Source organism: Schistocerca americana, chromosome 1 (assembly GCF_021461395.2).
Source record: "Schistocerca americana isolate TAMUIC-IGC-003095 chromosome 1, iqSchAmer2.1, whole genome shotgun sequence".
NCBI classification, from domain to species: domain Eukaryota; kingdom Metazoa; phylum Arthropoda; class Insecta; order Orthoptera; family Acrididae; genus Schistocerca; species Schistocerca americana.
Window position 1 is genome coordinate 147,782,561 of NC_060119.1, and position 22,201 is coordinate 147,804,761.

The 22,201-nt window shown below is 42.7% G+C and overlaps 1 protein-coding gene across 4 annotated transcripts in view; it reads left to right on the top strand.

The window, feature by feature from the left end:
- LOC124551307 (protein-tyrosine sulfotransferase-like) overlaps window positions 1–22,201 on the top strand; it is a 911,580-nt gene that overhangs the window by 818,377 nt on the left and 71,002 nt on the right. For all 4 annotated transcript variants that reach the window (XM_047126327.1, XM_047126332.1, XM_047126319.1 and 1 more), the window contains one exon: window positions 20,730–20,838. In XM_047126327.1, coding sequence (XP_046982283.1) covers window positions 20,730–20,838 — 109 coding nt within the window. The remainder of the gene's footprint in view (window positions 1–20,729; window positions 20,839–22,201) is intronic.

Here is a 22,201-nt window from a genome sequence, read left to right on the forward strand (position 1 = left end):
GAAGGCTCAAACAAACTTTGGGTTCAAGTAAGCTCAGTGATGGAAAGACAATAGGAGAGAGAGGGAGGCTTGCTGATGAGGTGATTGAACGTCTACAGAGATACTATGGGTATGCTATAAGGCAAAATACTAGTAATGTTAGTGACATGCGAAAAGCAGTGTGGGCATTGTTCCTTCATACTGCCTCCTCCAATGAATACCCTCAACACAGCCCGTGCCCAAAAGATACCTGGTGCAAATATAATGCAAAAAAGGACTATGATCACAAACATGGTTTGCCAGCAGCTGTGATAAATGCAATAAAACCAATTTTTCATGACTTAGCACAGCCAGAATTGTTACAGAAATGTCTACACAGAAAGATGCAGAATCCTAATGAGAGCGTAAACAATTTGATTTGGAAAGTGATTCCTAAAAGGGTGTTTGTAAGCATAAAAACACTGCACTTTGGCATTTATGATGCAATAGCAACCTACAACCAAGGGAACAGTGTGAAGTGTGAAGTTCTGAAGGCATTAGGATTTACAGCCGGGGTGAACACTGTACGAGCACTAAGAAATATTGACAGAGAAAGGATAAGAGGAGCAGAAAGAAAAGAAAGGCATATGAAGTATGATGGAACAAGAGGCCAGAAAAGAAGACAGAAGAAGAAGCTTTTGGAGGATGAAGAAGAAGACCCTGATAATCCATCCTATAGTGCAGGAATGTATTGAGAAACTTTGACAGCCATTTCCCGTAAATTATAATTTTTCGAATATAAGGAACATTTTCTCAAAATCCACTCAAGCTAGAGAGATGAAATTTTTATACAGCACTCCTAGTGGTGAAACTTACATTGTAACACAGCCATTTGACAATATGTTCAGTAGTTTCATTTCAGTTTAATTATAAAGCAATTATTTGTAAAAAGAATTTGGGTCATTAATAAAAAAAATAATTGGAAGGAAACTAGAAAAGATACTTCAAAATCCCTCTGTCATAACTGCAATACTAAACCACTCTATATGTAAAAAAAATTCAAATTTTTCTATTTGGTAGTTTATTCATAAATGTTCCTCAGACTTAGTGTTTTTAACATGGGCAGCATAGGCACCTCCGGCTCCCCTACAACATCAAAAACAGTTGGAAAATGTCTCGCACACGATATCTAAATGGTACGAAAAGTGGAAATAGTCTCTCAATAAGGAAAAGTACATGGTCTCACTACAATGAAAAAGCAATATCTCGTATTGAAAAACTGCGACACTACGACTGGGTTGTTTTACAAGATATTTTGTAGGCGGCAGAAGCCGCAGTATTTACAGGGATGGCGAACATTCATGACGTAGAGAAACAAGACCGAAAAATTCCTAGAAAAATCTTTGGCGCTGTTCTCCGAGGCGGAACTTGGGTTAGACGACCTAGGAAGGAACATAGGAACACACAAATAACATCACATATAAATTTAGGAAAAGATGTGTACAGTTCTACGGATGATGGATAAAAAAAGTACCAACATTAAGAGCATATTGAAGACTAGTTGGATGAAAGAAACATAAAAAGAGCTGCAATAATTGAAAATTTCAGAGGAAATCGAGGGCAGTATAACTGATGAAGCCTCAACGAAAAAAAAACAACGTGGAAGATATGAACAGGAAAGGAAGAAAAAACGCAGTGAATTAACGAAGAAGTTTTGGAAAGAAAAGAATAGATGAAAAGGAAACGAAGCTGTGACTGACTCCAGATCAAATGTTCTCCAAAAGGGGCATGATAGAGAATAATAATAATAATAATAATAATAATAATAATAATAATAATAATATGGAGGTATATCCAGGACACCTGTTTTAGATGAGTCTTCGAGTTCTTTTGCTTAAAACACTTACAACTTTCAACGGTGTCGACTGATTCTTGTCGATAAAAATAGAGCCAGTTTGTAAATTCTGAACAGTGTCACTGTGAATCTTACCCTCTGCTGTAGTCTGTCCCGCGCTTTGAAACTTCTTGCCAGATTCCACACCGAGACTGAAATCTGAAACCTTTCTTTACCCGTGCTTCGGTCTTGCCAGCAGGATTATGAAGGCCCAACTCAACGACCAGCTCTCACAGCCCTACAGGTTCAAGTCCCGAAGCGGCACACAGTTTTAAGCCGCCGCGAAGTTCCCCATCCTCATTATTTTTTATCTAGTATCTTTCCAGTGCGACCGTCGGTGACATCTTCGGCGCTGCTCGGCTGTTTTCGACTGCAATTATATTGTAAAATTATTATTGATCGCTAGAATGCTGCATAATTTTAGAACATGTAAGATATATCCTAAATAATTTGGCTTTTCCAGTGACCAGTATGTCTGTGAGAAACCTCACACATGCGCTGTGAACTGGAGGCAACCGGCCAGCGCGTCATAATTTACTGTCATGTACGTTGCCAATTGCGTATCTTACCCCATGTGTCAAGCACGTCATAATTTACTGCTGTGGCGCAGTCTGCCGCCGCTTCCACATAGACCGCGTCTAGGCTTGTTAAAACGTTGCGCCGTGTCAATTTATGAGTCAGAAATTAAAAGCATATTAATGAAGCCTATGGAGAGAAATAAGAGGAGATTTCATACTGAGGCATTAGTAAAGTATAACAAATTAGAAAGATTTTCCGTAAATTGCTGATTTTTCCCCCATTAACTATCATCTGTAGAGAAGCAATAGCCGCGCGGGATAGCCGAGCGGTCTGAGGTGCTGCAGTCATGGACTGTGCGGCTGGTCCCGGCGAAGGTTCGAGTCTTCCCTCGGGCATGGGTGTGTGTGTGTGTGTGTGTGTGTGTGTGTGTGTGTGTGTGTGTGTGTGTGTGTGTGTGTTTGTCTTCAGGATAATTTAGGTTAAGTAGTGTGTAAGCTTAGGGACTGATGACCTTAGCAGTTAGGTCCCATAAGATTTCACACACATTTGAATATTTTTTGAGAGAAGCAATAACAGTAGTACCCACTCACACCGCCTGTACTGTTTTCCACGTCTCATTTGGTACACTGAAATGGTAAGGTATTCCGCATTATCTTTCACTGACCGCCATATGGTTAACGTCATTGCACTAAGCGTCCTTTTCACTTGACGTGCAAAGAAGGAAGTTTCACTTTTTAATGACTTTCCAAATCGAGAACGTATCTTTCCCAAAAGCGTCAGGTCTGTCAATAAACCGATTAACTGACAATCATTTATTCCTATTTCATTGAGGGTATTTTTTATTTATACACACTGAAGCACCAAATAAACTGGTATAGTCATGCGTATTCAAGTAAAGAGATACGTAAACAGGCACAATACGGCGTTGGGGTCGGCAAAGCCTGTATAACAGAACAAATATATGCCGCAGTTCTTAGATCGGTTACTGCTGCTGCAATGGCAGGTTATCAAGATTTCTGTGAATTTGAACGTGGTGTTATAGTCGACGCACTAGCGATGGGTTCAACTGGCTCTGAGCACTACGGGATTTAACATCTGAGGTCATCAGTCCCATAGAACTTAGGACTACTTAAACCTAACTAACCTAAGGACATCACACACCTCCACGCCCGAGGCAGGATTCGAATCTGCGACCGTAGCAGTTGCGTGGTTCCGGACTGAAGGGCCTAGAACCGATCGGCCACCGCGGCCAGCCTAGCGATGGGACACAGTACCTTCGAGGTAGCGATGAAGTGGGGATTTTCCCGTATGACCATTTCACGAGTGTATTGTGAATATCAGGAATCCGGTAAAACATCAAATCTCCGACATCGCTGCGGCCGGAAAAGATCCTGCAAGAACGGGTCCAACGACGACTGAAGAGAATCGTTCAACGTGTCAGAAGTGCAACCCTTCTGCAAATTGCGGCAGATTTCGATGCTGGGCTATCAACAAGTGTCAGCGAAACATCATCGATATGGGCTTTCGGAGCCGAAGAACGATTCGTGTTCCCTTGATGACTGCACTACACAAAGCTTTACGCCTCGCCTGGGCGCGTCAACACCGACATTGGGCTGTTGATGACTGGAAACATGTTGCCTGGTCGGGCGAGTCTAGTTTCATACTGTATCGAGCGGATGGACGTGTACGGGTGTGGAGACACCGTCATGAAATCATGGACCCTGCATGTCAGCAGGAGACTGTTCAAGCTGGTTGTGGCTCTTTATTATTGTTGGGCGTGTGCAGTTGGAGTGATATGGGACCCCTGATACGTCTTGATACGACTCTGTCAGGTGGCACGTACTAAGCATTCTGTGTGATTACCTGCATCCATTCATGTTCATTGTGCATTCCGAGGGACTTGGGCAATTCCCCCGGGACAATGCGACACCCCACTCTTCCAGAATTACCTCAGAGTGGCTCCAGGAACACTCTTACGAGTTTAAACACTTCCGCTGGGCACCAGACTCCCACACATGAACATCATTAATGAGCTTACCTGGGAAGCCTTTCAACGTGCTGTTCAGAGGGGATCTGCATCGCCTCGTACTCTTACGGATTTATGGACTGCCCTGCAGGATTCATGGTGTCATTTCACTGCACCACTACTTCAGACATTAGTCGAGTCCATGCCACATCGTGTTGCGGCACTTCTGCGTGCTCGCGGGGGTCGTACACGATATTAGGCAGGTGTACCAGTTTCTTTGACTCTTCATTGTATACAGAACCATGTTACTGTTTCGATAAACGTTTATTTCCTCTTTTAATATAAGTTAGATTTATTCAATGCGAAAACGTCGAGACGACTCTCAGTTGACAATACAGTAGTACAATTCAACACAGTGTAAATATAAAATTCCATATTCATTGCATCTTCTAAGCAGACCGTTGTCCGTCACCGCAGCTGAGTGGACAGTGCACTAGTTTGTCAAGCCGGGGGCCTATGTTCGTTTCCCGGCAGGGTTGGAGATTTTCTCCGCTCAGTGACTGGTTGTTTGTGTCGTCTTCATCATCCTCATTTCATCCTCATCGATGCGCAAGTCGCCGAAGTGGCGTCACTTCAAAAGACGTGCACCAGGGGATCAGGTTATCCGCAGGGAGGCCCTCGCCACACGACATTTCATTTCAGCAGAACGTTTATCCCTTTCCTTCTGGACGATCTGTGGCCGTATATACCACTACTCGCTCTCAGCGACAAATGAATTTCCCCCCCCCCCCCCCCCCTTCTGTACTCGTTTCTCGAAATATAGGAAACATAAAATAGTAAAACTGATAGTAATTCAGGGCTATTCAGGTAACTGTTCACCTCAAATATTTCCGAAACGTTTGAAGATATCGTAATTTGTTTTCACCCGAATGGTGTGTGAGAATGTTCCAACTAAACGACTTAAACTCTTTTTACATAGGTTCATTTATTACAGAGATATCGGGGTCAACGTCGCTGTTTCAACTGAAGCATGGTAATTTCTGCTGCTAGTGTCATAATTCTAAAGCAGACAAATTTAACGGCGTTCCGCTCTTCAAAATACATTCACTAGCTTCAGAGATTACAACGTTCAGAGATGAGGATTTATCTGTTTTGCACTGTAAACTAGTCGCTGTCTTATGCGGAAATTCGTGATTTCATACCCAAATAGGGAAGTACGTCACATCCCATAAGAAGAAAACGATGTTGCACCGCCGCTGTACTGATATAAAAGAAGCACACTGGAAATATGTCCATGATGTTTCCATCGTGCGGGACCACAGCCATGTACAAATTTTCGAAAGGAACTTCCACCATTTGACTGTTAACTGTTCATTTATTTTATACAGTTATGGCTTTATAGCCATTTGCAAATACATGTTGAATTGAAAATTAATGAAGCGTGCATATACAGGGTGTCCCAGCTATCTTGTCCACCCAAAATATCTCTGGAACAATAACGGCTATTGGAAAACGACTTTCACCGGTATCAAATGTAGGACTGGAGCCCATGAATGTACATATTTGGAAACATTTTAAAACGAAAGCATATGTGTTTTTTAACACAAACTTATGTTTTTTTAAAATGGACCTATATTTTTTCTTCAGAAGTCCATAGCATGACAAAGCACATAAACAATGGCGTTGATTGCAACGCAATATTCCCATTACATCCCGAGATATTGAGACGCGAAGTTGACGCTTGTAACACCCGACATGCGCTGCTAGCGCACGTCCTGAGGCTCAGGCGTGAACCCCATGCTGCCCGTAATCGCGATGTGATTGACATGTGTAGTCACACTTCCATACTTATCAAGAGGTCCGAAACGAATAATACGGTCTGCTGCCATCAACTCTCATGAGCACATAATGGTTTCCCTCTTGCACGTTTTACGTATCTACGTACACAATATGAACCAGTACCGATCGGTGTACACCTGTCAGGTTGTCTTATTTATCCTGCACACCCAAAATAAGGTTTATCTAATGCGTTATATGACCCATTGTGCCTGTCGCGCAGGGCCTGGCTCTACCTAGTCAAGTGTGCAACGTTGTTCCCACTACTGCCACAGTTACCACTTTGCCTTGTTTATGATTTGCGACCCATGCAAACTCCTGTACTCCACCACCCTCCAAGCATCCCATTTGTTGTTGCTTTGGCGTGCATGGGGTTCACGCCTGAGCCTCAGGACGTCGGGTGTTTCAAGCGTCAACTTCGCGTCTTAATATCTCGGGATGTAATGGGAATATTGCGATGCAATCAACCCATTGTGTATGTGCTTTGTCATGCTATGGATTGCTGAAGGAAAAAATGTAGGAGGTCCATTTAAAAAAACCGTAAGTTTGTGTTAAAAAACACATATGATTTCGTTTTAGAATGTTTCCAAATATGTACATTCATGGGCCCCGGCCCTACATTGATACCGGTGAAAGTCGTTTTCCAATAGCTGTTATTGTTCCAGAGATATTTTGGGTGGACAAGATAGCTGGGACACCCTGTATAGTGCAGGATATAGGAACAAGAATTGTTACGTATTTAAAAATTTTACTTACATGTTAAAATATGTCTGACCTGTGTGTGACATGTCATCGTCGAAAAAACATATTTCTGGTATTATAGACCATTTGTCGTGTGACAAGGTGTGAGTAAATTTCGAAGATACACAATATGTTTGACATTGTGCACAGTGAAACCCATTAATACATAATGTGGCCTATTCAACACCAATATATTCCTATGACCTGATTTCGTCACTTCGTACCGCTCTGTTCATCTGCTGCCGTTAAAATATGCCAAACAACAGTCAAGTGGCGGAAATTTCTTAAAAAAAGAAAATGACGTTCACGGTCGTCAAGTGTTGATTGGCTGGTTGGCCTGAAAATAATAAATAACTTCATAAAGCAAGGTAATCTAGATATGCTACTTTTTGTACGAAATAGGATTTTGGCTTCTGTTGCTCATTAGAGAACACACATGTTCGTTCCACAGAGACTGCGGGTGCCTCTAGAATAAGTCAGGCCAGCCTTGATCGCATTTTGCGCGCGATCTGCTTCAGTCCGTATCGCTTGCCTCATCACCAGCGCAGTAACTAACGGGATTACAAAAAACGCATGAAATTTTTTCGGTCGGTTGTGATGGGCACATCAGGACCACAGATCCCTTTTTAAAAGAATTCTCTTTTAAAGCTAAAGCTTTGGAGCTATCGTTACAAATCATGGACAGATGAATGTAAGAGATATGCATTACTGGGCCATTAACAATCCTCGCTGACTTAGCCAGGTTGAGCATCAGAAGCTGTGTAGTGGAAAGGTTCGTGGGGGGTCACTGGAGACTATGTGGTTGGTTGTTTCTTCGTTGGGGAAACATTGACGGGCAAGAGACACGCATAATTCCTTATCGAAGTTCTAGCGGTTCTGCTAGACGAGGTACCACTTAATATTCGCAAATGTATATGGTACCAGCAGTCTACTCGCTGGTGGCTAGGAATGCACTCACCCAGCTTTTTCCTGGTCGCTAGATATGACGTGAAGCTGTTATGAGCTGGCGTGCACGTTCGCATGGACTTTCGTACCTGTGGTTAACTTGAAGGTGAAGTCTGTGCAAAAGTTTTGGTGACCTAAGAGGATCTAAAACATCTCACTGTTGCGGCATGTGCAAAGATATCGGAGGAATCTGTTCAGTGTGTCGAAGAGTTACCGCAGCGGCGACTGCAGATGTCTATCGCAATAGACGTTGGGCGTCTCGAACTCTTCACGACATAAATGGAATTTCAAGCAATTGTTTATGACGATATTCTTTGAGAATACCTTATTTTTGCTTCTGTAATTTTGCTGTGAAAGCGTGTGTCCTGACATTCAACTCATGACGCGAGGTTATTATTTAACAATCCGTATACCTCAGTTTCCAGGCCGGCCGCTGTGGCCGAGTGGTTCTAGGCGCTTTAGCCCGAACCGCGCTGCTGTTACGGTCGCAGGTTCGAATCCTTCTTCGGGCATGGATATGTGTGATGTCCTTAGGTTGGTTAGGTTTAAGTAGTTCTAAGCCGAGGGGACTGATGACCTCAGGTGTTAAGTCCCATTGTGCTTAAGGCCATTTTTTTCAGTTTCCAGTTTTATATAACCATTCAACTTTTGACATGCACCTTTATTCGAATGTTCTGGAAGAAACGCGAGCAGGCTCTTGGTTCAAATGGCTCTGAGCACTATGGGACTTAACAAACGCGTGCAGAACTGTTAGCGTATTTAACTGGCGAATCATTGTTAGAGGCTACATCCTTTGGCTGCCAGTTAGTGTGTCGCTCCAGCGACATACGGCGTAGTGTGATTAATAGCAATTTCAATTTAAACTTCTCTTCTGCTTTTCTAAGAAGACTCTTTCAGATACGTCAAGCTGTAGCGTCACATGAGCCTAACACGACACTTGCGTTGAACAATACTAACTCCCGCATAAGACAGCAGTCGTTTTCAAATTCAAAACTTTCAAAGACCCTTTGTGGGTCTTTGAAAGAACTACAGTAAACAGCTTATGCGGTCAAATGGACTTCCATTCATTTTAATTCGAATTTGCTAATAATAGCTTTGCGTAATATTGTGGTATGAAAGCTCCGATTTCATCAATCGTGTATTATTTTAACCGTGGTTGCCCCCACCTGTAGAGTAGTTTGTGGTTTAAATTGGTTGGTCCCTGTCGTTTCAACGCTCAAGATGCGACGTCGTCGCGACAAGCAGTGCCTGCAGGCAACCACCACACCGCTCTACTCTGCAGAGCGATGGGAAGTCTCTGCCTACCACAAAACTCACGTAAAAAAATCTGAAATATATCTGCGGAATGCTTATCTCTGTAGTATTTCCAAGCATGTGAAAAACCTGCTCTTGATTTTATTAGGGTCAGAGCTATGTTACATTTCTTGTAACGGGTGAAATTTTCTCGCCCTGGAAAAACGTTCAGTCTTATGACGTTATATCATTCAGTCGTATCACGTTATATCTCGGAAAATTACTAGCGTCACTGAAGAGCTTTCTTGTTGATTACTAAAATTCTTAGCTCCTGAGTTGCGTATCACTCTGTATAAGTACTTGAGAACAGCATTTTATGAAATTTTGTCGATATTTGACTCTTAACATGTATGAAATTTGAGGTCTATCTATCCCACACAAATCGCGTAAAAATGTGAAATCAATCTGTGATATACAGGGTGGTCCATTGATCGTGACCGGGCCAAATATCTCACGAAATAAGCGTCAAACGAAAAAACTACCAAGAACGAAACTCGTCTAGCTTGAAGGGGGAAACCAGATGTCGATATGGTTGGCCCGCTAGATGGCGCTGCCATACATCAAACGAATATAAACTGCGTTTTTTAAAATAGGAATCCCCATTTTTTATTACATATTCGTATAGTACGTAAAGAAATATGAATGTTTTAGTTGGACCACTTATTTCGCATTGTGATAGATGGCGCTGTAATAGTCAAAAACGTATAAGTACGAGGTATCACGTAACATTCTGCCAGTGCGAACGGTATTTGCTTCGTGATACATTACCCGTGTTAAAATGGACCGTTTACCAATTGCGGTAAGGGTCGATATCGTGTTGATGTATGGCTGTTGTGATCAAAATGCCCAACGGGCGTGTGCCATGTATGCTGCTCGGTATCCTGGACGACATCATCCAGGTGTCCGGACCGTTCGCCGGATAGTTACGTTATTTAAGGAAACAGGAAGAGTTGGACCACATGTGAAACGTCAACCGCGACCTGCAACAAATGGTGATACCCAAGTAGGTGTTTTAGCTGCTGTTGCGGCTAATCCGCACAATCAGTAGCAGACAAATTGCGCGAGAATCGGTAATCTCAAAAACGTCGGTGTTGAGAATGCTACATCAACATCGATTGCACCCGTACCATATTTCTATGCACCAATAATTGCATGGCGACGACTTTGAACGTCGTATACAGTCCTGCCATTGGGTACAAGAGAAATTATGGGACGATGACAGATTTTTTGCACGCGTTCTATTTAGCGACTAAGCGTCATTCACGAACAGCGCCGGCCGCGGTGGTCTCGCGGTTCTAGGCGCTCAGGTCGGAGCTGCGCGTCTGCTACGGTCGCAGGTTCGAATCCTGCCTCGGGCATGGATGTGTGTGATGTCCTTAGGTTAGTTAGGTTTAAGTAGTTCTAAGTTCTAGGGGACTGATGACCACTGATGTTAAGTCCCATAGTGCTCAGAGCCATTTGAACCATTTTTTTGTATGGTGCGGCATTATGGGAGGAAGGATAATTGGCCCCCCTTTTATCGATGGCAACCTAAGTGGTGCAGTGTATGCTGATTTCCTACGTAATGTTCTACCGATGTTACTACAAGATGTTTCACTGCATGCCAGAATGGCGATGTACTCCCAACGTGATGGACGTCCAGCACATAGCTCACGTGCGGTTGAAGCGGTATGGAATAGCATATTTCATGACAGGTGGATTGGTCGTCTTAGCACCATACCATGGCCCGCACGTTCACCGGATCTGACGTCCCCGGATTTCTTTCTGTGGGGAAAGTTGAAGGACATTTGCTATCGTGATCCACCGACAACGCCTGACAACATGCGTCAGCGCATTGTCAATGCATGTGCGAACATTACGGAACGCGAACTACTCGCTGTTCAGAGGAATGTCGTTACACGTATTGCCAAATGTATTGAGGTTTACGGACATGATTTTGAGCATTATTGCATTAATGTGGTATTTACAGGTAATCACGCTGTAACAGCATGCGTTCTCAGAAACGATAAGTTCACAAATGTTCATGTATCACATTAGAACAACCGAAATAAAATGTTCAGACGTACCTACGTTCTGTATTTTAATTTTAAAAAACCTACATGTTACCAACTGTTCGTCTAAAATTGTGAGCCATATGTTTGTGACTATTACAGCGCCATCTATCACAAAGCGAAAAAAGTGGTCCAATTAAAACATTCATATTTCTTTGCGTAGTACACGAATATGTAATAAAAATGGGGGTTCCTATTAAAAAAAAACGCAGTTGATATCCGTTTGACCTATGGCAGCGCCATCTAGCGGGCCAACTATAGCGCCATCTGGTTTTCCCCGTTCAAGCTAGACAAGTTTCGTTTTTTGTAGTTTTTTCGTTTGACCCTTATTTCGTGAGATATTTGGCCCGGTCAGTATCAGTGGACCACCCGGTACATTTCTGTAATGTGTCTATGGATGTAGAGCACCTGTTCTTAATTGTAAATAGGACCAGACTTGCATATTTTTTAGAAATAATAGAAACTTCTGCATCTGTAAATGCCTTCTAATTGAGAACTTGGAGACACGATAGTATGCGCAACGGAAGTAACAAACTATGTCAGTATAGCTCCGCGTGCTGTACTGCTGGCTAGAGCGATACAGACCCATAGATGTGAAATGCCAGCTACTTTACATCGGGCTACAGTCTGTACAGTTGCGCTAATTTTACCTCTTACAAAGTGTCTACCAGGAATTGTTCAATTTTCTCTGCCTCGTGATGACTGGGTGTTGTGTGATGTCCTTAGGTTAGTTAGGTTTAAGTAGTTCTAAGTTCTAGGGGACTGATGACCATAGCTGTTAAGTCCCATAGTGCTCAGAGCCATTTTTGAATTGTTCAATTCTGGCGTTAGCCTCCGTTTCCTATCTGCGCTGTTACCTGAACTCTGACATGAGCCACCCTTTCCTGCTGACTTCCCGCCACCTGATTCTGCTCCGTGACTGGGAGTCAGAGCTTGTGTGCAAAACGTTCCCTGCCCTCAGCTCTTCTGAGCCCAGCCCCGTAACGCTTCGGGAAGCTTAGGCTAGCACCCAAAGCTCCCACTTGTTGCTTCAGCGCTTTGCGCGTAATTCTGCTCCAGACCATCCACAGCTCCGTTACACGAGCGTCTCAGAAAGTTCAAGAAGTCCTGCAACGTCTTTAATGCCTTAACTCCACGAGTAATTTCCTCATACAGGCTCCGTTCCATATAATTTTGGAGTTCAAGCAGCAGCTTCTGACATTGTGACCGAGGCGTTACTCCACGTGGAGTCACGGTCAGGGAAGACGAATTGTCGTTCGATGCGGAGTATCAAGGGCAAACTGCAGTACATATCTGGACACACAATGTCTGAATATCGAACTGCTGTTATGAATGTCCACTACACTATTGCAATGAAATCCTCGTATAATTTTCTTTGTAAATCAACATGATCACCGTTATTCTAAAACGTCCACGAGATATTATGGTTTGCACTAGTTGTTGTTGTTGTGGTCTTCAGTCCTGAGACTGGTTTGATGCAGCTTTCCATGCTACTCTATCCTGTGCAAGCTTCTTCATCTCCCAGTACCTACTGCAACCTACATCCTTCTGAATCTGCTTAGTGTATTCATCTCTTGGTCTCCCTCTACGATTTTTACCCTCCACGCTGCCCTCCAATGCTAAATTTGTGATCCCTCGATGGCTCAAAACATGTCCTACCAGCCGATCCCTTCTTCTAGTCAAGTTGTGCCACAAACTTCTCATCTCCCCAATCCTATTCAATACCTCCTCATTAGTTACGTGATCTACCCACCTTATCTTCAGCATTCTTCTGTAGCACCACATTTCGGAAGCTTCTATTCTCTTCTTGTCCAGACTAGTTATCGTCCATGTTTCACTTCCATACATGGCTACACTCCATACAAATACTTGCAGAAACGACTTCCTGACACTTCAAACTATACTCGATGTTAACAAATTTCTCTTCTTGAGAAACGCTTTCCTTGCCATTGCCAGTCTACATTTTATATCCTCTCTATTCGACCGTCATCAGTTATTTTACTCCCCAAATAGCAAAACTCCTTTACTACGTTAAGTGTCTCATTTCCTAATCTAATTCCCTCAGCATCACCCGACTTAATTAGACTACATTCCATTATCCTCGTTTTGCTTTTGTTGATGTTCATCTTATATCCTCCTTTCAAGACACTGTCCATTCCGTTCAACTGTTCTTCCAAGTCCTTTGCTGTCTCTGACAGAATTACAATGTCATCGGCGAACCTCAAAGTTTTTATTTCTTCTCCATGAATTTTAATACCTACTCCGAATTTTTCTTTTGTTTCCTTTACTGCTTGTTCAATATACAGATTGAACAACATCGGGGAGAGGTTACAACCCTGTCTCACCCCTTTCCCAACCACTGCTTCGCTTTCATGTCCCTCGACTCTTATAACTGCCATCTGGTTTCTGTACAAATTGTAAATAGCCTTTCGCTCCCTGTATTTTACCCCTGCCACCTTTAGAATTTGAAAGAGAATATTCCAATCAGCATTGTCAAAAGCTTTCTCTAAGTCAACAAATGCTAGAAACGTAGGTTTGCCTTTTCTTAATCTTTCTTCTAAGATAAGTCGTAAGGTCAGTATTGCCTCACGTGTTCCATCATTTCTACGGAATCCAAACTGATCTTCCCCGAGGTCGGCTTCTACCAGTTTTTCCATTCGTCTGTAAAGAATTCGCGTTAGTATTTTGCAGCTGTGACTTATTAAACTAATAGTTCGGTAGTTTTCACAATTCGCGCATCTGAGCAACCGACTAATTAACGGGAAGTGTATATTCGAAGATTGGACAAGGTGAAACGGAGCGCATTACTGTGAAGTACGTCATTCCTGGACATACTTCTGATTCATCTAAAATCATAGAGGTTGTTCTTTCTATTCTTACTTGTTTGGAGATTACATTAAGAAGGCACAATCTATAATTAAAGAAGGACCAAACTGAAACATTTCTTGCAAGCAAGACAGGAATATTAGCACAAATAGCTGTGCTTAATAAATTGCTGGACAGTAATTTACTTATTTGAAAGCAAAATAACAAGTGATACCTTACGGAAGATAACAGTTAGTAGTAAAATACACCAGGCAAAATAGCTGTAAACTAGAAGACAAAACTGATTGCTTAATAACCAGGAGTGTAGGTGTTGATCAAAGGCACATAATTAAGTTCGAAGTTGATTTTCATTAATTGCACTTCCAACTTCAGTGAAATTTAGAATTTTCTTGATTGCAACACATCTAGGTCTTTGTTCATCTAGCTCTTTTTCTTTGAGGACAGTACTTTACATAGTCTTAACGATTAATTTTCTGCCTGCTGAAACAGGCGAAATACCCTCAGACTTCCAGAAGAATATAATAATTCCAATCCCAAAGAAAGCAGGTGTTGACAGATGTGAAAATTACCGAACTATCAGTTTAATAAGTCACAGCTGCAACATACTAACACGAATTCTTTACAGACGAATGGAAAAACTAGTAGTAGCCAACCTCGGGGAAGATCAGCTTGGATTCCGTAGAAACACTGGAACACGTGAGGCAATACTGACCTTACGACTTATCTTAGAAGAAGGATTAAGGAAAGGCAAACCTACATTTCTAGCATTTGTAGACTTAGAGAAAGCTTTTGACAATGTTGACTGGAATACTCTCTTTCAAATTCTGAAGGTGGCAGGGGTAAAATACAGGGAGCGAAAGGCTATTTACAATTTGTACAGAAACCAGATGGCAGTTATAAGAGTTGAGGGACATGAAAGGGAAGCAGTGGTTGGGAAGGGAGTAAGACAGGGTTGTAGCCTCTCCCCGATGTTGTTCAATCTGTATATTGAACAAGCAGTAAAGGAAACAAAAGAAAAATTCGGAGTAGGTATTAAAATTCATGGAGAAGAAATAAAAACTTTGAGGTTCGCCGATGACATTGTAATTCTGTCAGAGACAGCAAAGGACTTGGAAGAGCAGTTGAATGGAATGGACAGTGTCTTGAAAAGAGGATATAAGATGAACATCAACAAAAGCAAAACAAGGCTAATGGAATGTAGTCTAATTAAGTCGGGTGATGCTGAGGGAATTAGATTAGGAAATGAGACACTTAAAGTAGAAAAGGAGTTTTGCTATTTGGTGAGCAAAATAACTGATGATGGTCGAAGTAGAGAGGATATAAAATGTAGACTGGCAATGGCAAGGAAAGCGTTTCTGAAGAAGAGAAATTTGTTAACATCCAGTATTGATTTAAGTGTCAGGAAGTCATTTCTGAAAGTATTCGTATGGAGTGTAGCCATATATGGAAGTGAAACATGGACGATAAATAGTTTGGACAAGAAGAGAATAGAAGCTTTCGAAATGTGGTGCTACAGAAGAATGCTGAAGATTAGATGGGTAGATCACATAACTAATGAGGAAGTATTGAATAGGATTGGGGAGATGAGAAGTTTGTGGCACAACTTGACCAGAAGAAGGGATCGGTTGGTAGGACATGTTCTGCGGCATCAAGGGATCACCAATTTAGTATTGGAGGGCAGCATGGAGGGTAAAAGTCGTAGAGGGAGACCAAGAGATGAATACACTAAGCAGATTCAGAAGGATGTAGGTTGCAGTAGGTACTGGGAGATGAAAAAGCTTGCACAGGATAGAGTAGCATGGAGAGCTGCATCAAACCAGTCTCAGGACTGAAGACCACAACAACAACAACAACAACGATTAATTGGTTTCTTGTGTAACTTCGCCTTCCAACCGTCTCCCGTAGCAAGGACCAGAGGGGGTACAATTCAGAAAGTTGGAAATTTGCTGTAAGGTCTCATGGGACCAAACTGCTGAGGTCATGGGTCCCTAAGCCTACACACTATTTAATCTAACTTAAACTAACTTACGCTATGAACAACACACACACACCCATGCCCGATGGAGGACTCGAACCTCCGACGGGGGCAGTCGTGCGGACCGTGACAAGACGCCCCAGACCGGGAAGCCCATCCAGAAACCTTTGTAGCCAAGGGCCGTGACCACTTCTGCTGATCCATCTTCTGAGGGTTGTCACGTTTAAGATGGTGTGTCACCTGACGACTAGAATGTGCAGGGGACCCATCACACTCTAAGAATATACACATCCTTGTAGCCAAACGAACCTCTTATTGTAACGCTGAAAGCTCGTTTTCAGGAAAATGTAACGTGGCCTTGTAAGATGATGTGACCCAGTCAACTGACCATTCATCATAACACCTCACACATTTATAGGGAAGTGCTCTTGAAGGCATGTCCTCGCCAAAGCATGTGGGTTTTTTGGTACCACCGATGTGAGATACGACTGTTGTTGATTTCGTTATGAGTGAAAGTATCTTAATCAGCGAATAGTATTAACGGGATGACTCGGCGATTTGAAATCAGCCAACGACAAAATTTCGGTCATCTACCTTCATCTCCTTCTCGAAGAAGTTGAATTTGTTATATATGATGATGATAGGGGCTGTGTGTATGAAATAACCGCCATATTGTTGTATGTGAAACACCATGATGTGTAGAAATTCTGTGTGTACTTGTTGAATGATTATGTTCTTTAAACTGAACAATGTACTTTACTTCATCCACTCTCTTTTCATTTACACCAGTGGTGGCCAAGATTTTGGCTCAGGGGCCGTGCCCGGACCTGAGTGCCAAAGTGCTCAGCCTCGCTACAGATTTCCCCCTCCACCAAGCCACACTGAGTGTTAGGAGGGGGAAGGAAGGAAAACGGCAAACGCGTCACTGCATGTGACTTGGTTTTATATTTCACGTTTATCAACAACATACTTTGCAATAATATATGAAATCTCCATATTCATTCTTCAGTTCCATACAACTGACTATGGAATAATTGGTGTGACTTCAGACATTTTACTATTCGTACCAGCAGTTTCTTCACGTGCTCCATGTCTGGAAATTTAGCACAAAGTGCTCCGTGATGTTGAGAACAGTGAATCCCGTCTGTCGATCGTTTTAATTTTTCGCTCTTCCATTGTCAACTAAACCTTTAAAATCTTTCTGCGTGGTACTGTAATGTCATTTCATAGCTGATATGCAGTACCCGTTATTTATGTGTATTGAGAATTCGCATCCCTCTCTTCGCTCACTCCCGTTCATTTTAAAGGGTTGTAATGATAGGTCGCTAGACTGCCTCTTTTTATGTAAACAGCCACTGGATCTGTGATCATCCTTCATAGCATGAAGAGAGCGAAGGTAGACAGCGCGGACAGTACGATTCTGCCGAACTGAAGAGAGTTGTGGCGACTGAAAAATACCGCACCGCAATGATAGGTGAAACGTGGCGCTGTTCCGGGTACTTCCGAAAAGGACCGAGCAAACCGAATGACGAGCGCGGCCCTGGCCTCCAAGCGACCGGCACACACATTGCGCTCATGGAGTTAAGCACGCCGCGGCCGACTCTGATTTACACGGTCACATGTGTGGCTGCTGGCCGCCGCACCAGTCGCACGTGCTTTAGTGGTAACACGAGTAGACACTCTTTGATCTGATAGTATGCAGTCAGGAAATCATGTGTTTTATTCTCTAGGGGTAACAGCAACGTTTCCATTACAAAACCGGTACGCAGATACCATACCGGTATGCTCAACAATTGTAAATATGTATGGGAAGCTTAAACGATACACTATAACTGGCCGACAAATCGTAGTCTTAGTTGGAAAAGTAAATTATGTAAACTCAAGCGTAACTTCCAACCTTGAACTTAAAGACAAAAGTGGCAGTTGATAAATGAACTCATACCAACTGGAGTACAAGCACATGAAATGAAAATTTATCCCAGTAACAAGCTGTATCTCTGTAACTCATAAAAAAATTGGGTACATGTTATACGGAATGTTTTATTCGAATTGGTCGGTACTCTATCATTCCTAAAATATTTATGTTACCCCTGAAACGCCCAGTACGTGCAGATGTCATTAGCGTCAGTATAAGAATAGCTTTTAGCTTATAACCAAAATAAAGGCAGTATCGTCGAAAGGGCACGTCTTTGCATACTTGTGAAATCAAAACCTACTACTGGCTAACATTCAGTAACATGTTTGTCGAGCATTTGTCGCGGAGTCCTTTTCCACTCTTCAACTATACGACTTCACTCACTGAAGAGGATTCCTGTGAGAGCGCTGTACAAGTTTCAACTGATCCCAAGCGTACTGAATCGAGTGTTTACAAGGTAGACGGTGTATACTTATGCATTTTGGTCTTGAATGAACAAACCATCGCAGTACACAATATGTCAGAGGATCCCCTCCTGTTACTGCGCAGCCCTCAAATTACTTTCGATATCAGTGAGAGGTAACCGGTATTGCTGTATGGCGCTGGCCCCATGCATGGCTAAACCCATGGGGACTGAAATCGTGAGCGTTGCGTTGGTAGCCGGCCTCCACACGCTTCTGCGATGATCATCAGATATCAAAGAAATCCAGCAGGCTACAGTGGGTCGAATTTGATGCCATTGATCCAGGTTGTTTGCGACGTGGTCCCTTGACCACCTCCTTCGCGCACGACTGTGCTCGGAGGTAGGAGGGATGGGAGGGGGGGGGGGGGTTGTGTTGTTGTCCCAGTAGACTGCTACTGGCCAAATGGATTGTGTGGGGACGGTTGCATACTCCGACTCAACACAGCCCTCACAATTGTCTCCAGAAAGGCAGCACCCAGATCTGTTGCTTCCTCCTTGAGTCCTGTCGAATAAACAGTGGAAATTCCGACAGGGGATACAGGGAGAATGTCGCTGCAAATCATCTGAATCTGAGCACCGGAAGTTGGCTTTGAGATCTCCATTATCATGTGGTACTTGTGAGTCATAATTTTCTAGCTCGCGATCATCAGTTGGTGTTTCAGGCCACAAGTGACCTACATACCTCAACGCCAATTCGACGGGCGACTTCCCATGCTAACAATACTTTTTGTTCTTAAATTGACGTATAAGCTTGAAATGACCCTTCAAGGTATGTTGTCAGACTGAGCAGTAGTGTACACAGAGTTGTTCGTGTGTGTTAGAGGGCCTATATAGAGAGAGAGAGTAGCCAATCGACCCGTAACCGCTATGTTTTTACCAGATTGCGCGCGGGACGTGCAATTGGCTAACGATGCAAGCAGAAAGCTGGCCACTCTACTAGTAAAATAAGGCATGTGTATGAAGCATGAGACCAAAGCAGATCTTCTTGCGTAATACTCGGTACATGATTAAAACAAATGCCATTCGTCTATGTTTTTATAGGCCTAATAAATATATGAGCAAATGGAAGTATCGTGAAGCAGTGTGTATGTCCGCCGAATTTCAACAGCTGTATTTTGTGATGGTATATAAACATTGACAACTGATTGATGAGGAAAAAGACGTTTCATTTAATGTATCTCAGAGTACATGATGCTATGGCAGATTTTTCCGTGTGGGTATTCATCGCTGAAATTGGTAAACTCCTGTCTCATTCCGTCCCCATATAATGCATTTTAAGTGTGTGTCGATCTTATAACATTTTCTTATCCTGGCAAAACATACCATTCTGTACACGCTTTTAGGAACTCTATACCACAGAAAATCGGAAGAATATCAATACTTAGGTAGTCTTCTGGGACAGCAGAAAGTAATTCAAAATAGGTAACTGAATATCCACACTGTGAGTAGCCAAGACTACAGAGCCAAGTGCGAGTCGCCAGTCGGAAGTACGTAGACCTAAGGTTCCGTATACATGTTAAAACACATCGTGTAGCATGAATTGTTACTCTAGAACCATTAAAAGTCTAGACAATAACGTTTAAAAAAACCCTTGATTGAGCAGGATTCGAACTCACGACCTTCGGATTACAAAATTAAAATTTTAGCCCTGTGCTACAAGGAAACGTCTGTAGAACTGTAGTGTTCATATATTTTTATTTTTATGGAGGGGATGTATCAATAAAAAGGTTATTCTGTAGTTTTTTAATTTCGTTTTGTAGGCATTATAAGCATATAGAAAGAAATTGATTGTTCGATACACAAAGAAACCAAACGAGCTTTCTGATAGTTTCTTCATTTGTTGGGGAAACGAGCATCATATATCCGTCTACACTTCGGTTTTTGCATCCAACAGCGGAGCAACCAGGCATTCCTCTTGACTGTCCTTGATGATTTTGTAATTCATGTTATCAGTGACGCTCAGTAAACCACTATAAATAAAAAGTTTTGCCTCTAAAATTGCTGTGAAGTTGTAAAAGTATCGTCATAGATCCGAATAACAGAGTGACTGTAAGGTAATTTAAGTAAATATAACCGACAGAAAACATGCAAAAGTCCTTCAATATTACCGTATTACAACCGATACATAATAGTACAATGGAAGCAGTGCAAGTCCTGAGGATGGGACAAAACTTTTTTTGAGCTATTTATTGTCAGTATTCCTGTGAGGCACTTGCAGGAACTAGCCTCCTGACGTGCTACGATGTCTTTCACTGCAGTGGTGTGGAAAGTCCGTAACGAGAATCTGATACTGCGAGCCCACGTTGGTTATGTAGAGTGACGTTATCTGTGTGTGTGTGTGTTGCAGGTGCGGCCAGGAGACGCGCGTGATCCCCCGCATCCTGCAGATGCGCTCCCACTGGCTCAAGTCGCAGAAGGAGAGCGTCAGGCTGGAGGAGGCCGGACTCTCTAAAGAGGTAAAGCGAGCACCCGGTACGCAGCACTGCTTACCCAGGCGACAGTGGAAAGTGTTACACCTATAAGTGCTAGTCCAATATTCAGCAAAGTTCGTACACATGTTCGTCACACAACTGGTATTAAATGATTTAAACACTCGTTGCTTTCCGAATTGATTGTCATGATCACTGTGACATTAGTTTCCAACATGGGGGTAGTCTCCACCTGAGGGGTAACATGTAACTTTCTGAGTCGTAGAAAGAAAGGACTTCAACACTGTTTCGTTCACGAAACTAAATTATTTTCAAAAGATCATTAATACCATGACTATTTCGGTAGACTGTAACGCTGATGGCTTGTTGGGGCAGAAGCCCTTTTTTGATGAGGGCGGTATTGTATACTTCATATTATTATTCTATCGGAAGTTGAAATTGTAGTAAAAACCTTCTGCCCATTGTGCTAAAGACGCAGTACTTCTGCATAATCTACATAAGAGTCTGGTTACCAGATAATATAGCGGAAAAGTCGAGCCTGTAATTTTTTTTCCAGTGACGAAAAGTTTCAGTAAGGTTTGAAATGTGGATAAAGTTTGTTGACAGTTGCTAAATGCTCTGTCTCTCAAATACCAGATGAGTATAGTGTGTGTAATCTGAGCGCCGTGACTTCCGCTGCCTTCGACCCTTCTGGTTAACCGAGCGCGTTAACGCGCGTCTTTTCGGATGCGGGGAGGCGAGCCTGTCGTGGATCCTAACTACATCTACATCCATACTCCGCAAGCCACCTCACGGTGTGTGGCGGAGGGTACCTTGAGTACCTGTATCGGCTCTCCCTTCTATTCCAGTCTCGTATGGTAAGTGGAAAGAAGGATTGTCGGTATGCCTCTGTGTGGGCTCTAATCTCTCTGATTTTATCCTCATGGTCTCTTCGCGAAATATACGTAGGAGGGAGCAATATAGTGCTTGACTCCTCGGTGAAGGTATGTTCTCGAAACTTCAACAAAAGCCCGTACCGAGCTACTGAGCGTCTCTCTTGCAGAGTCTTCCACTGAAGTTTATCTATCATCTCCGTAACGCTTTCGCGATTACTAAATGATCCTGTAACGAAACGCGCTGCTCTCCGTTGGATCTTCTCTATCTCTTCAATCAACCCTATCTGATACGGATCCCAAACTGCTGAGCAGTATTCAAGCAGTGGGCGAACAAGCGTACTGTATCGTACTTCCTTTGTTTTCGGATTGCATTTTCTTAGGATTCTCCCAATGAATCTCAGTCTGGCATCTGCTTTACCGACGATTAATCCTATATGATCATTCCATTTTAAATCACTCCTAATACGTACTCCCAGATAATTTATGGAATTAACTGCTTCCAGTTGCTGACCTGC